Source organism: Protopterus annectens, chromosome 6.part0, assembly GCF_019279795.1.
Source record: "Protopterus annectens isolate FY-2018-M chromosome 6.part0, PAN1.0, whole genome shotgun sequence".
Taxonomy (NCBI): domain Eukaryota; kingdom Metazoa; phylum Chordata; order Ceratodontiformes; family Protopteridae; genus Protopterus; species Protopterus annectens.
Genome location: NC_056737.1, coordinates 1,410,643,927 through 1,410,658,172, shown reverse-complemented (window position 1 = coordinate 1,410,658,172; position 14,246 = coordinate 1,410,643,927). Strand labels below are relative to the sequence as shown.

At 43.2% G+C, this 14,246-nt stretch overlaps 1 protein-coding gene across 1 annotated transcript in view; it reads right to left on the bottom strand.

The window, feature by feature from the left end:
- The window catches only part of UBXN4 (UBX domain protein 4), a 1,313,764-nt gene that overhangs the window by 141,958 nt on the left and 1,157,560 nt on the right, over window positions 1–14,246 (bottom strand). Inside the window, exon 11 of the mRNA XM_044074960.1 lies at window positions 6,004–6,135. Coding sequence (XP_043930895.1) covers window positions 6,004–6,135 — 132 coding nt within the window. The remainder of the gene's footprint in view (window positions 1–6,003; window positions 6,136–14,246) is intronic.

The following is a 14,246-nucleotide window of genomic DNA, read 5'->3' as shown; positions in this document are numbered from 1 at the left end:
TGCTTAGGTCGTCTGCCAGAGTATTTTGCTTTCCTGGCAGGAATTGAGCTTGAAGATGTATTTGTTAAGTCAAGGCTGTGTAACACAAGGCCATGGCTAGTCTGCAAAGGGGGGTAGGAATGTGTACCCCCCTGCTTGTTTATGTACCACATAACTGTGGTGTTGTCCGTCTTTATCAGTAGTTGTCTTGGATGAAGTAAGTCCTTGAAGGCTGTCAGAGCATTCTGAACAGCTAGCATCTCTTTCTGGTTGATATGCAGACGCATTTGGTTTGGGCTCCATTTGCCCTGAATGCATCCACCTGTCAGGTGGGCCCCCCAAGCATAGTCTGATGCATCTGTAGTTAGGGTTTGGGTGGCAGGGGGTAGAGTGAATGACAGTCCCTTGTTTTGGTGACATGTCTCTGCCCACCAAAGAAACTCCTGTTGTAGGCCGGGAAGGAGGGGAATCAATGTTTCTAGACTGTGACAATGTTGACTCCATAAACATTTTAGCTACCATTGAAGTTTCCTCATATGCAGTCTCGCATATGGAATTAGTAGAATGCAGGATGTCATGAATCCCAAAGCCTGCAGAATTTGTCTTGCAGATAACTGGGTTTTTGTTGCCATTTGTTTGAAGTATGTTGTCAGTTGCCTTTGTTTGTTTGGCGTGAGGTAAGCCATCTGGGCAGTTGTATTCAAGCTTGCACCCAGGAATGTAATTATTTGAGAGGGTACCAGTTGTGATTTCTTTTCGTTTATGGTGTACCCTAGGCATGCTAGAAGCCTTTTTACAAATGCCAGATGTTGAAGAAGAGTGTCCTTGTCCTCTGCTTGAATGAGACAGTCGTCCAGATGAGGATAAATTTGAATGCTTCTTTGTCTGCAGAATGCAATTACTGGTGCCAGGCACTTTGTAAAGACCCTGGGCACAGTAGATAAGCCAAAGGGCAGTGCAGAGAATTGGTAATGCAAAAAACCTGCTTTGAAGCGGAGGTATCTTCTGCATGATTCCCTTATTGGGATATGCAGGTATGCCTCTTTTAAGTCTAGAGTTACTAACCAAGCATTCCTGCCTAGCATAGGCAGTAGCTGTTGCAAAGTCAGCATTTTGAATTTTGGAGTGTCCAGAAACGTGTTCAACATAAGTCTAGTATTGGACGCCATGAATTGTCTTTTCTGGGTACCAGAAAAAGTCTTGAATAAAAACCTTGTCCCTTTTCCTTTTCTGGTACCGGATGAATAGCCCCCATATCCATGAGGGACATGACTTGTTTCTGGGCCCCTGCCCACTGGTTTTGTGGCAGATCCGGCCATCCGTTTTGAATTGGCAAAGTATGGAAATGAAATCTGTACCCCTGGGATATTAATACCTACTTGTCCTGGGTAATTAACTGCCAATTTTGAGCATGAAGTGCAAGTTTTCCCCCCCGAGGGGGCTGCCAAAAGATAAGTGCTTGATGATGGTAGAGGAAAGTCATTGAGACTGCTTACTGTAGGGTTGTGCTTTGTTTCCTCCAGGATTTGGAGGTGGAGGCACCCCATTGCTTTGACCTGTAAGAACCCTGTGATTGGTATCTGGAGCCTTTTGAGCGCCTGGGTTTGCCTTGAGTGGCTCTGTTGGACACAGGAAAGGACCAATTTTTAGTAGGCCAGTGTCTACTGAACCTGGGTAGCTGCATTTGCAAGAAATCTTTTACAGTTTGCAAAGATTTAGCTTTGTCTTCCATTTTCTTTAAAACCTCTTCTGCCTTATTACCAAACAGAGTATCATGCTGCAAAGGGGCATCCAACAATTTAGCTTTAACATGATCAGGCAGATTTTGTTCCCTGAGCCAGGCATGCCTTCTAATCACAGATCCAGTAATGGCGGCCCTACAAGAGGCCTCCAAGGAATCAAAACCACATTACAAAGTACGTTTTCCAACCTGTTCTGCCGAATGCAATAATTCCTGTAACTCTATTTTCCACACAATCAGAAATCAACATCATTTTCTGTTTCAGTAAGCCCATAACATGCTGTTGATATTTAAGCATATGAAACTAGCAGTTTAAGGCCCTGATTGCCAAGGTTGCAGACATATAAACCTTCTTTTCCCATTTATCCAGTACCCTGGAATCTCTATCAGAGGGGGAAGGATTTTTGGCTGTAGAGGCCTTTACACCCTTGGGACCCTGAGAAATAGTCTCAGGATCAGCAGCAAGATTTTTTAATAGAAATTTGTGGGAGTCAGGAACCCTGTAATATCAGTCTGGCTTACTAGGAGCCGGAGGCAGGAAATCAGGAGCCATGCTTGATTCCGAAAACACATCAACAATGTCTAATACAGGAGGTATTGCCAAAGGCCTATGCTGAGGAAGAAGGAGGAAATTCCTAAGCCTCTTTCTTGATTCAGAGAAGTCCTGACTCTCCCAGTGAAAATGTTCCCTTAAAGTATGCAAAGTCTCTCCAAAAGAGTAATCCTCAGGAGGAGATGCAGATGGGATGGATTCCTCTGCATCAGAATCCTCATAGGGTGGAATAGAAAATTACTTATCAGAAGAGGAATCAGAAGAAATTGAAAACTGATCTGAAGATTCATAATCAGTGCCTTGCCTAGGCCTGTTAGCAGGGGGGGGGGGGGGGTTTGAAAACCCCTGATCAAGGTAATTAAATCCTCAGCCATTTTGATCATCTGTTTTTTAGGCATAGGGTCCTGAGCAGGTGGCTCATGCACTGTTTTTTTAGACATAGAAGATGTTTTTGACCTTGTTTTTGTTGCTGGCATCGGTTTAATATAAAAATGTTGAGGCCTGAAAACACCCTCAGAAGCCGGTGCCTGCTCAGTGACTCCAGACCCATCCAAGGGAGAGACATCCGCGGGTTCAATACTCTGAGAATCTCGCTGCATACCGGACTCCGAATGGGTCTCAGTAGAGGCCTGCGACTCAAAAGTAGCGGGTATCAGGGGCTGCAAAAGTGCCTCAATGAGTACCGGCAAACCAGTGACTGGCTTAGGAGAAGCTTCTTCGTCGGTTTTGGACCACGACGGTCTGTCTCTGTCTTTTTCTTTGCGTTTTTTGTGAACTCCGTTAGTCGGATTGCTAACCAACGACATTTCAGGATAATTAAATCTTGAACCAAAATATTTAGAAACAAAAATATACAGACGCTTAATAGTGCGTTGGTTAAATCTAGCACAAAACAGACAGCAAGGCACGTTGTGATCTGGGCCTAGGCAAGGAATACAGTACAAATGAAAATCCTTATGAGGTATTTGCTTCCCACAAGTAATGCAATTATTAACTTTTACTGACATTAGTAAGGAGCAAGAAAAAGTTTCCCCAATGGGGTACTTAGCTTTAGTTTGAAGACTTTGGTTCTGAAACTCGAATAAGAAATTTCAGGAGTCGGCCGACCGGCACTTGCGAACTGCTTCTGCTTTGGGCACCGCGCGGCAAGAAAGACTGAATAAGATGGAGTCGGCTGCATGTTTTATACCCCTGATGACCTGACGTCATGGAAGAGGAGACAGCAACTGAAGCAGGACCCAAGACTTTGTTATTCAGGCCGACTGAGGGCAACCTGCCAGCAGATTACCCAAATGTAATGACTGTAACAGTGAAACACGAAGAACATCCAAATAGCTATTCTGATTTTAGTGGACGCTCCTTCGTTTTAAGGAGCTTTACTTTAATTTCTGGAGCCTCTTTGCTGTTGATTTTTAAAATCCTATTTGGAAAAAACTTGCTACTAGAACTACTTTAAAAGGGGGCTGAGATGGTAGGAAAAAATTACCATCCTTAAAAAAGGAAGGTTGAAAGATTTGGGTCTCCCCCTTGAATCAACTTTCTCCTTTCATCATGCATCCTAACACTTCCTCAACTACAGAAGAGGCACACTGAACTTCCTTATCCAGAGAATTTAAATTTTCACTTTTAACACTTTCAGGATGATGTTCTAGCAAATCTTGCACGTTCACAAAAACAGAAACAAGAGAAGACAAGTTTTTCTCCTTTTGTTTTGTTTTCCTAGGAAAAGACCTGGGGGGAGGGGGCATGGCAGGATCAGATTCCCCTTCCTGGCTATGTGAAAGACCTTCACCTGCCCCTTCCCACGAGACTGACAAAAGTGGCTCTCCTTTGCCGGTGGAGTACACCCTAATGGCCAGGAGGACATGTATATCCTCTGGGCCTTAATGGCTTAGAAGCTACACCACAGGGATGAGGGGGAAACGATGAGTAGACTGAGGACCCAAGTCTGGTCATCACAGCAGAATCAACAAACAGTGACTGAGGTACAACTACAGTTGGCTGGATATCCAAAGACTTTGACTGCTATCTTTTCCTTGCAGACATAGGAAGGAAGAACTCTGGAGACAGAAAAAAAAAACAGGCTGGAAGGAAGCACTCAAGTTCACAGTTTTTTCAAGGTTTAATGGCACCAAATGATAGATGAGCAAAACACCAAAACGCTGATAACTCTGGAGACAGGTTAACGCTCCACAGATTCAGCCATAAAGGAAACACTGAAGATGGGTAGCAGAGGCTAACCAATTGGCAAAGCTTTAAACTGCAACAGGTGGTTCTTGGGTTAAAAAAAAATGAAACTCCCCAAAAGTACAACATCCTACGCCTAGCACACAAAACCTATATATCTGTAGGAAAAATGTCAAAAATAGACATTACAGTTCATACACACATGTATTTACACAATAAGACTCTCTTGAACTGTAATGACAGTCCAAAACATTTAAGTTTACCAGACAAAAGCTGAAATTCTGAAAGAAAAAGCACAAGATTTTCTCAGAAAACTAACTTAGTGGAAGCTTTTCCTCAATAAGGGACTTTATTTGCCCAGCTCTGAAGGATCACTAGTCAACATACAGTTCCATAAAACCTGCTGAAGGAGCACATTTATGCAAAAAGTTAGTTCTGAGATTTTGGAGCTGCATCTTTTTATATGGAGCTCCTCTCCAGCTCCTGACAGACCATATGGAGGGTGCCCTTAAGCTTTGAAAGGCTGGCTGGTGGCAATGGGCAAGACCCCAAATAGCTTAAGACTACAGCAACAGTGATCTAATGTTGAAGATCTAGTCAAGCTTACAAAATGTGTGGCTTTACACTTCACAGAATCAATTAAACTGAAACTTCTTCAAAACATTCAATAACATTATTACACCCTTCCTACAACCTCCATATCAGTCATTCTCACACTTTCCAAGTACACATCATCTGCCAGCACATTTCCCATACAAGTAAAGGTGCTTTCAGTATATGAAATGAAGCCTCCTGACAGAAGTGGTACCAAGCACTGATACCGCTAGCAGTCCACTAGTTACAATTCTGAAAACAGACACTTTTCACATAACTATATACTGCTCTCCTCCTGCCAGACAATGGCTATCAGAGGGACTGCTACTATACTTTAAAAACTTTTGCTCTAGCAAAACTGATTACTAACACTGGACTACTACCACTCAAACATATTTTATTTTGAGAAAGCGAGATCTCATTGTTTGTTAAACTTAGCACAACTTTGGAAAAAGCACTCTGGAGAAGGAAGTAGCGAATTTCTGCCCCCAAACAATTCAAAAGGGAGGTCTGTTTCAATACAATTTTCACTCTTTACAACAGGTTCTTGCTAGTTCACTGGAAAGCAAGAACACCTTTTCACAACAAAATCAAGAAAAAAGGAGGCATAGGACAAAAATAGAGATTATTAGAATGATGTACCTGTTTTTTTTTTTTTTTTTTTGAAAATTAATCACAGATAAATAAACATGAGAGGCAGCCAACAATAAAAACAAGAATACTGAAACATGTATACTCTTGGTAAGTTATTAATAAAATAAAAACAGGTCTATATAATGAATAAATGTTGTCATTAAATTACAGAGAAATACAGGAGCATAGCCTACTGTGAAAGCCCACCTAATGCAATTGAATTTAATATGGATGAATTGTTTAAACCCATACATTTGAAAGTGGCAAAAGCTGCATAACAATGTTGTAAAAGATAAACGTATAACAAAGTACATACCGGTAGCAAAACTATTGAGGCACTCGGTGCTAGTTCTAGTTCCAGTAGTGTCTTCCCGTAGTCTTCTTTAGTGAACTCCCGTCTTGGAAACATAATGGCCAGTGAAAAATTACCATATCTACTTCCAACTTGCTGAAATAAAAATTCAACTCTGTTAACAAGTGCAACACACCTACCCGTTATATGCTAACATCTTTATAGATTTATTACTATAGTTTAACCAATTTACATTCATAAATGCAAAAAAGAAGTTATGTACTTACCATAACGTCGCATGCTTGTAGTTCATCTCGCCTATATTCTTGCTGGATGACTTGGCCGATACTAAAACTCAAGAGCTTTTACTGGCTCAAGGCTAGCCCCTATCCCATGGTGCCTTATGGCAAATCTCCAAATCTAGTTTGCTAGAAAGCAATAAATACCCATCAGGTAAGAGTAATCTAAGAGCTGTATAAATATAGCAAAGGAGTAGAAATATAATCCATCCCAGGTGGACAACAAAGAACAATGTCAGGCAACACCAGAATGGTCCACCAGATCCCCCAGAAACAGGAAGGGGGTTGGAGGGAGGGATGCAAGAATATAGCCAAGATGGACTACAAACATGGAACGTTATGGTAAGTACATAACTTCTTTATGTTATGTAGTCCTATCTCGCCATAATTCTTGCTGGATGGGACAGCATCCCTAGCACCTTTACCCCAGGTGGCTCAAGTGAAGAGACTCTTCAGCACAGTGGACCTGTCCTGGGAGGCTAAATCCAATTTGTAATGAGTGACAAACATATGTGGTCTTGCCCAAGTAGCTGCTGCACAAATAGTATCAACTGGGAGCCTAGATCTAAAGGCACATGAAGTAGCTACAGCCCTAGTAGAGTGACCTTTAACTTTGACAGGTAATTGTCTACCAGCTTGTTGAAAAGCAAAGGATATGCAATCCGAAAGCCATTTTAAAAGAGTAATCTTAGAAACAGGCAAGCCTTTCCTTTTGTCAGAAAAGGAAACAAAAAGTTGATCAGATTTCCTGAATTCTTTAGTCCTGTGTATATAAAACCTGAGTATTCTGTGAACATCTAGCTGGTGTAGTCTATACTCTGATTTATTAGAGTGGTTTGGAAAGAACACAGGTAGCTCAATGTGGGGCATTCAGATTGTGCTCTGAGTATACTTTGGGAAGAAAGGAAGGGTTTGTCCTGAGAGAGAGAGAGAGAGAGAGACTATCCTTGTGAAAGATAATGTAAGGAGGTCGAACCGTTAAAGCTTGTAGTTCTGAAACTCTCCTAGAAGATGTTATGGCTACCAAGAATAATGTTTTCCATGATAACAATTTTAGGTCTGACGATGAGGATGGCTCAAAGGGTGCAGACATCAAAGATTAGAGGACTAAGTTTAAAGTCCCAGTGTTCTAATGGATGTTTTACTGGGGGCCTGAGAAGAACTCCTTTTAAAAAGGTTTTACACAAGGAGTGCTGCATGATTGGATTTCCCATGAAACCAAAGTGAAAACTGGAAATAGCTGCTAATTGAACTCTAACTGTAGCGGCTGCCACCCCTTCATGAAAAATTGTTGCTAGGAAGAATAAAATGGATTCTAAAGGAACTGTATATGGATCTAAAGCCCTGATTTGTAGCCCAAAGGGAAAACCTTTTCCATTTGCTGGAATATAGCTTCTGAGTGGAAGGTATATGGGATGAAATTAGAATGTGTTTGACCGCAGGGGATAGAAAAATACACCTGGCTATTCGTGGAACTGGAGCAGCCATACTGTCAATTTGAGGGTGTGGATGGAGGGGTGGAACTGTCCCGATTAATTAATCAGGAGATCTGGAGATGAGTCCAGAATCCATGGTTCCTCCAAGAGGAAGGGCCACAGGAAGGGGAACCACACTTGTTGAGGCCAGTAAGGAGCAATGAGGATCAAGGAACTCCTCAACTGTCTTGCTTTCTGTATTACTTTGGGGATGAGTGGAAAAGGGGGAAAGGCATAAAAGAAGTCCCAGGGGCCAATCGTGAACTAGAGCATCCCTGGGTGACATCCCCGGATGGGGAATGGGGGCAAAGTAGCTGCTGCATTTGGTGATCAGGTGAGTGGCAAATAGATTGCAGCAAGGCTGGCCCCATCTGTGAAAGATCTGTTTTGCAACTATTGGATTCAGGGACCACTCATGAGGCATCAGAATTGCTCGGCTGAGTTTGTCTGCTATTACATTGGATTTTCCCATGATATGCATTGCTATCAGGAAGCGTTGAGTATCCATCGCTCATTTCCAAACTCTTAAGACCTCTCGGCAAAGCAGGTAGGACTTGGTTCCCCCCCTTACTTGTTTATGTACCACATGACAGACATGTTGTCTGACTGAATCGCAATCGTCCTGGTGGGAAGGGAGCTGTGAAGTGCTTGCAACACATACAGCACTGCTCTCATCTCCAGAGCATTGATGTGCAAGTGGTTCTCATAGTTCTGCCAAGTACCTTGAACTGTCATTCCCAGATAATGCCCCCCCAATCTGGGAAGTGTCCGTGGTCAAAACTGCTTTCTCTTGGGGAGGAACAAGTGTATGGACCTAGGATAAGTTGTTTTGTGTGTAACCACCATGTCAGATCCTTTCTGCATGCGTTTATCAATATCTGGTGAGACAATGGAAGGTCTTTCATCGACCATTGTGCAAATAGCAGCCATTGGAGAGTCCTCATGTGTAGGCGATCAAGAGGAACTAATAGGATGACGGACGCCATAATCCCTAGGACTTGAAGGACTACTCTGGCCTGAACTCTTTGTATAGCAAGGATCTGAGCTGACTGCGTAAAGATTCCACTCTTTCCTGTGTTAGCCTTACCGACATGGTGGTTGTGTCTATTTCTGAGCCTAGATATACAATGTGCTGCGAGGGAGATAAGACTGACTTTTGCAAGTTGACAGTGATGCCTAGACTGGCGCACAAGGATAGAGTCTCGTCCCCGGTCCTTATGAGTTGATGCTTGGTGGTAGCAGTGAGGAGCCAGTCTAGGTACGGAAACACCTGGAATCCTTGACGTCTCAGGTGAGCTGTTACCACTGCCACACATTTGGTAAACACTCTGGGGGCTGTAGTGAGGCCAAAGGGCAATGTTCTGAAATGAAAAAGACTGGTTACCAGCCGGAAGCGCAAGTGTCTCCTGGAGCGCCTGTCCATTTTGATGTGGTAGTATGCATCCTGGAGATTGACTGAGCACATCCAGTTGTCTTTCCTGATAAAGGGAAATATCGACAGCAGAGTGACCATTCGGAACTTCGATTTTCTTACATGCTTGTTGTGCCTGCTGAGATCTAGAATCGATCCCCAGTCCCCTGTCTTTTTTGGAACTAAAAAGAATCGAGGGTAAGTTCCGGATCCTACTTCATCTGCGGGGACTTCTTGGATGGCTCTTTTTTGCAGAAACGAGATTACCTCTGATGTTGCACAGTCTAGTTGAATGGGTGGTACATCTGGTAGTAGACCGGTTTGTTGGGGGTTCAGAAATAAAGGGAATCAGATAACCTCTGGATATTATTGTGGGTACCCAACGATCTTGAGTGATAGTTAGCCAGGCGCTTGGGTACAGTGATATATGACCCCCAACTGCCTCCAGAGACGGACAGTCGGGCAACCCCTCAGGGTCGATGGAAGGGATGAACAGAGAAAGCTTTTCTGTCTCCCTGATGTTGCGGACCTCCTCTGCCGTGAGGGCGGCATCTTCCATTATATCCTCCCCCTCTGCCTCTGGGGGAGGGTTGACCTTATGCCTGAGGGAAACCTTTTTGGGATTTGCGGAACCACATTTTCCCTCCTGTGTTACCCTTGGAACAGGGTCTGGACGGGAGAGAGAAATGGACTCCAATGGCAGATAAGGTTTTCCCTTCCTGCTCACACCTAATCAAAGACTCTTTCACTTGGGGTCCAAAAAGAGATGAACCATCAAAGGGAACATTAGTGAAGGAAGACTTGAAGGATTCCATAAAATTACAAAGACACATCCACGAATGTCTCCTGAGGGATATTCCTGTTGCGGCTACCCTACTCGCTCCATCTGCTGCATATGAGATTAGCCTCATGGAGGAGTAAGCTATGGAAGTAAGGGTGGAGAGCTGCTTAGAAACCTTATCCATGGAACTCAGAGCTACTGAACCCTGGAGGGTATCTCTCAACTCTTTCAGGAGATCCCTCTGAAGACGAGTAAAATGAGTCAGATAATTCAGCGATCTTAATGTAAATGCAGATGAATAAAAAGTACGCTTCCCGTACCTATCCATCGTCCTGGACTCCTTGTTAGGAGGATGGATATTGATGTCTCAGCTAATTCCTTCTTGGTGGCTGCTGCTACCACCATAGCATCAACTGGAACTCCCTTACTAAGGAAAGACTTGCCCTCAGGTGCTGTCATAAATTTGTTTGGCCTCCTCGGGATGGTTTCCACTAAATTTGGAGAGGTCATTGCTTCCCACGATATGACCCCCAAAAGTTGGTCATGAGGCGGCATCACCCAGGAGGTGGAAGGTCGGGAGCCAAAGGCCTCAAGCTACACTGATTCATCCTCAGTAGGGTTAGAGGTCTTCCAATCACCCCTCTGTCTAAGGATTTCTAGGATGTCAGAAAAGGAGACATCCTCAGAGGGGGATCTAGGGGACCCTTCTGATTTCTCTAAATCATTGTCTGACATGACAGACTCAGGTGAGTTGACATGTTTCCTCTTACACAGCCTCTTCTGAGGGAGCTATCCGGTGGATAATCTGGGGAGGTCACTGAAGAGGGGGCACCTCCAATAGGGGCTACTTGGGCCTCTGGTTCCCTACACTGTGAGGCTGGCAGGGAGGAAGAGGTTGCTGCCTGCTGCTGGTGGGACACAGGTTCCAAAGGAATGGCTTTGGCAGAGGATAAAGCCTTCTCTATAGCTTAGAAAGCCTCTCCCTGCTCCGAAGAAGACCTTCGCTCCGAGGGTGCGGATGATCAACTCCTAGCAAGAGGGAACGGCTCCGAAGCAGAATTGGGAGCTGAGCTGAGTTGAACCAAGGCTCCGAGAGGGAGGGTCGGTTCTGATGAGAACCCAGGGTGACTTGTCCCTCTCGGAGTCGACACAAGAGCATCAGCTCCCAGATCCCTCGGCTCCAGACTGAACCATCGAGGATAGAGTAATTGGCTCCGAGGAAATAGGTTGAATCCCCAGAGCCAAATGGTCCAAGACAGAGGAACCTGATGTAATAGGTTCAGAGAGCGAAGCAGTCGGAGAAGGAACAGTGGTCAGTTAGGGGATTGGCTCCGAGACCTTTGGGTCTGGAGGGGCCAATTTTCTAGCCAGAGCTGGATCCGAAAGCAACCTATTCACCACCCTCTCGATGTCCTCATCTGATAGGGTCCTGGAGGATCTGGTGGAGATGGAAGGAGACCTCTTTCGCTCCAAAATAGGAGATCTCAATGTAGGAGATACAGTCTCGATATCAGGCAAAATATTCGGTATTGAAGACAGTCTCGTAACCAGCACCGAAGTGGATGAAGCTGAGTCAGAACCGGAACTTCTTGGCTCTGATGCTTTAGTCTTTTTTGTCAGCTAAGAAGCCGGGGCCGATGATTTTCTCTTTGAGGATTTTGGAGCTGCGTGACCAAGTTCCAGCTGTTCCAGGAAGGAACTGGTCATGAGACCCCTGTCAATGCATTTTTTTCTTTCTCTCATTCAAAACTGTAGTGTTAAAAGCGTGACAGAAGGTGCAGGGTTCCTGTAAATGGGCTTCACCAAGGCAATATACACAACTGGTGTGGCTGTCTGTAAGAGACATTTTCTGCACACACCTATCACAATTTCTGAACCCCGAAGGGCGATGATCCTTATCTTTACCTTTTGACATTTCTAGAAACAAACACAAAAAGATAACAGTAAAGGTATTAACTACAATAAAGGTGAGAAGAGAAGAAGAAACAGTCACACACACACAGGGAGGAAGGGCCCTCTAACTTAAACGGGCCGTACAGTCTTAAGGGGGCAATAGGGATTGAATAACTTTCAAAAACATTCACACAAGAGACAAGGAACTATCTATATATATATATATATATATATATATATATATATATATATATATATATATATATATATATATATCTCTATATCTCTCTATATATATATATCTATAGATATATGATGGAAAAAAGATCAGAAAAGACGAAATATAGTAAAAAATCATTTTACTTAGCCAACGAGCCAGTAAGACACAACCTCGAAGCTTTCTTGGCAAACGAGATCTGGGATTTGTCGTGAGGCACCATGGGATAGGGGCTAACCTCGAGCCAGTAAAAATTCTCGAGCTTTAGTATCGGCTGAGTCGGAGCCGAATATCGGCTCCGAACCCATCCAGCAAGAATTACTGCGAGATAGGACTACATAGCATCTGTATTTTAACAATAAAAGAGCATCATGCAGAAATAAATCCAAAGCAAATGCATTTCTTATTAAAATAAAGCAACTGGTAAATGTTATTTTAGCTAAAGTATTCATAGCTAGTGAGGAAACAAAGAAAATGGAAGCCCAGATTCTAAACACTTAAACACATGCATACATAAAAATTAAAAGAATATTTGTCTTGTGCTCTGAAGTCTAATGACCTCCAAAAGTGTTCATTCTCACAGCCAGATAAGCTGGCCATGTGGAAGCATCTTTATTTATTTATTTAATATACATTGTTAACCAAGCTAGCCAATACTGGGTAAAGCCCATTACAGAGGGGACCTATGGAGAAAGATTGCTCTACACTACATTGACAAAGCAGATAAAAATGTTTAGTTTATTTTGGGACATATGCAAATGACCACTTAAGAACAAACCAGTGTTTCAGGTACATGGCTTCTGAATGCCAATGACTTGTTACTTTTTTTTACATCTTTATGGGTACATTCAGGCCAATAATGCTAACCCCCACATAGTATGTTTTGTGTGTGTGTGTGTGTGTGTGTGTGTCTACACACACACACACACACACACACACACACACACACACACACACACACACACACACACACACACACACACAACATGTGCTTTTCATAAAGTGTGTTGTTTCCATAATGATCAGAGGGCACAGTAATATATACGTCTGTAATTTAAAACATATAGATATAGGAATGCTTGGCAATATATATATAATCATTTAAACTATAAAATAAAGCACACTGCCTCACAACACTTGGTTCTACAGTTTTGTTTTCAGCTGCAATGCTTTCTGAGCAGAGCCTGCACATCTTCCCTTGGTCCATGCTGGGTGATCCAATTTTCTCCCACAGCAGTCCTTCAAATATCCTGTGCGCGTGTGTGTCCAGTGATTGGTTAGTACCCCACTCAGGATTAGTTTGACTACCTTAATCCTTTTGAGTGTCAGAATGGACTCTGGTCCCCTCATGACTCTGACTGTGGAGAGGTATGCATAATCTTGGGAGTGTTAGGGGCTTGCGCTCCACATCAGGGGGTGCATGGGGCCTTACCCACCTGCAAAGAATATATATATTTTTTTAGTATATAATTTGTGAGGAATAGTGAGGTGGAATGTCAGTGCTTTGCGTGATGTTTTTCCAGGATGGCAAATTCTTTGGGACGACATGTCATGCTAGCAAAACTTGCTTATATTAAGCTATACATTTAGGTCCCTTGATCATGTACTTGTGTTACTATCAGTCATGCAATCATGCAGTAGATCAAGCAGGATTTGGTCACATACAGCTTTGCAAACCAGGTACAGGTCACCAGTTAAGAGTCTACAGGACAGGAGAGACACGGCTTTTAGATCAGCTGTTTAACTAAAAGAGAAATTACCTGACAGTATATTTTTTGTCAGGAACCACTGCAGTTTTAACAAGCTAGGTTAGGTGGTTGGACAAATACTCAAAGAAAAGCACACTGTATTCTAGTACAGGTCTGATTAGGGATGAGTAGAGGGGAATGATGACATTTTTAGACCAAGAGGAGATGGACTTGGTAATCAGGTCATTCAGATAGAAGACTTTCCTAACGACAGTGAATACATGATAGTCAAAGGAAAGTTTGTTATCCATGATGATGCCCAGCTCTCTAATAGTGTCTATTTTAAGGTGGATACCATTTATGTGGCAGGAGTGTAAAAGTTTCTGTATCATCAAACTGTACCATGCAACACCTTTTAGCATTCACCTTTAGAACACAGTCCTAACATCTTGAGCTTGCCCAAGTTAGACCCTCTTGGGAGCTAACAACATCTTCTGGGGAGC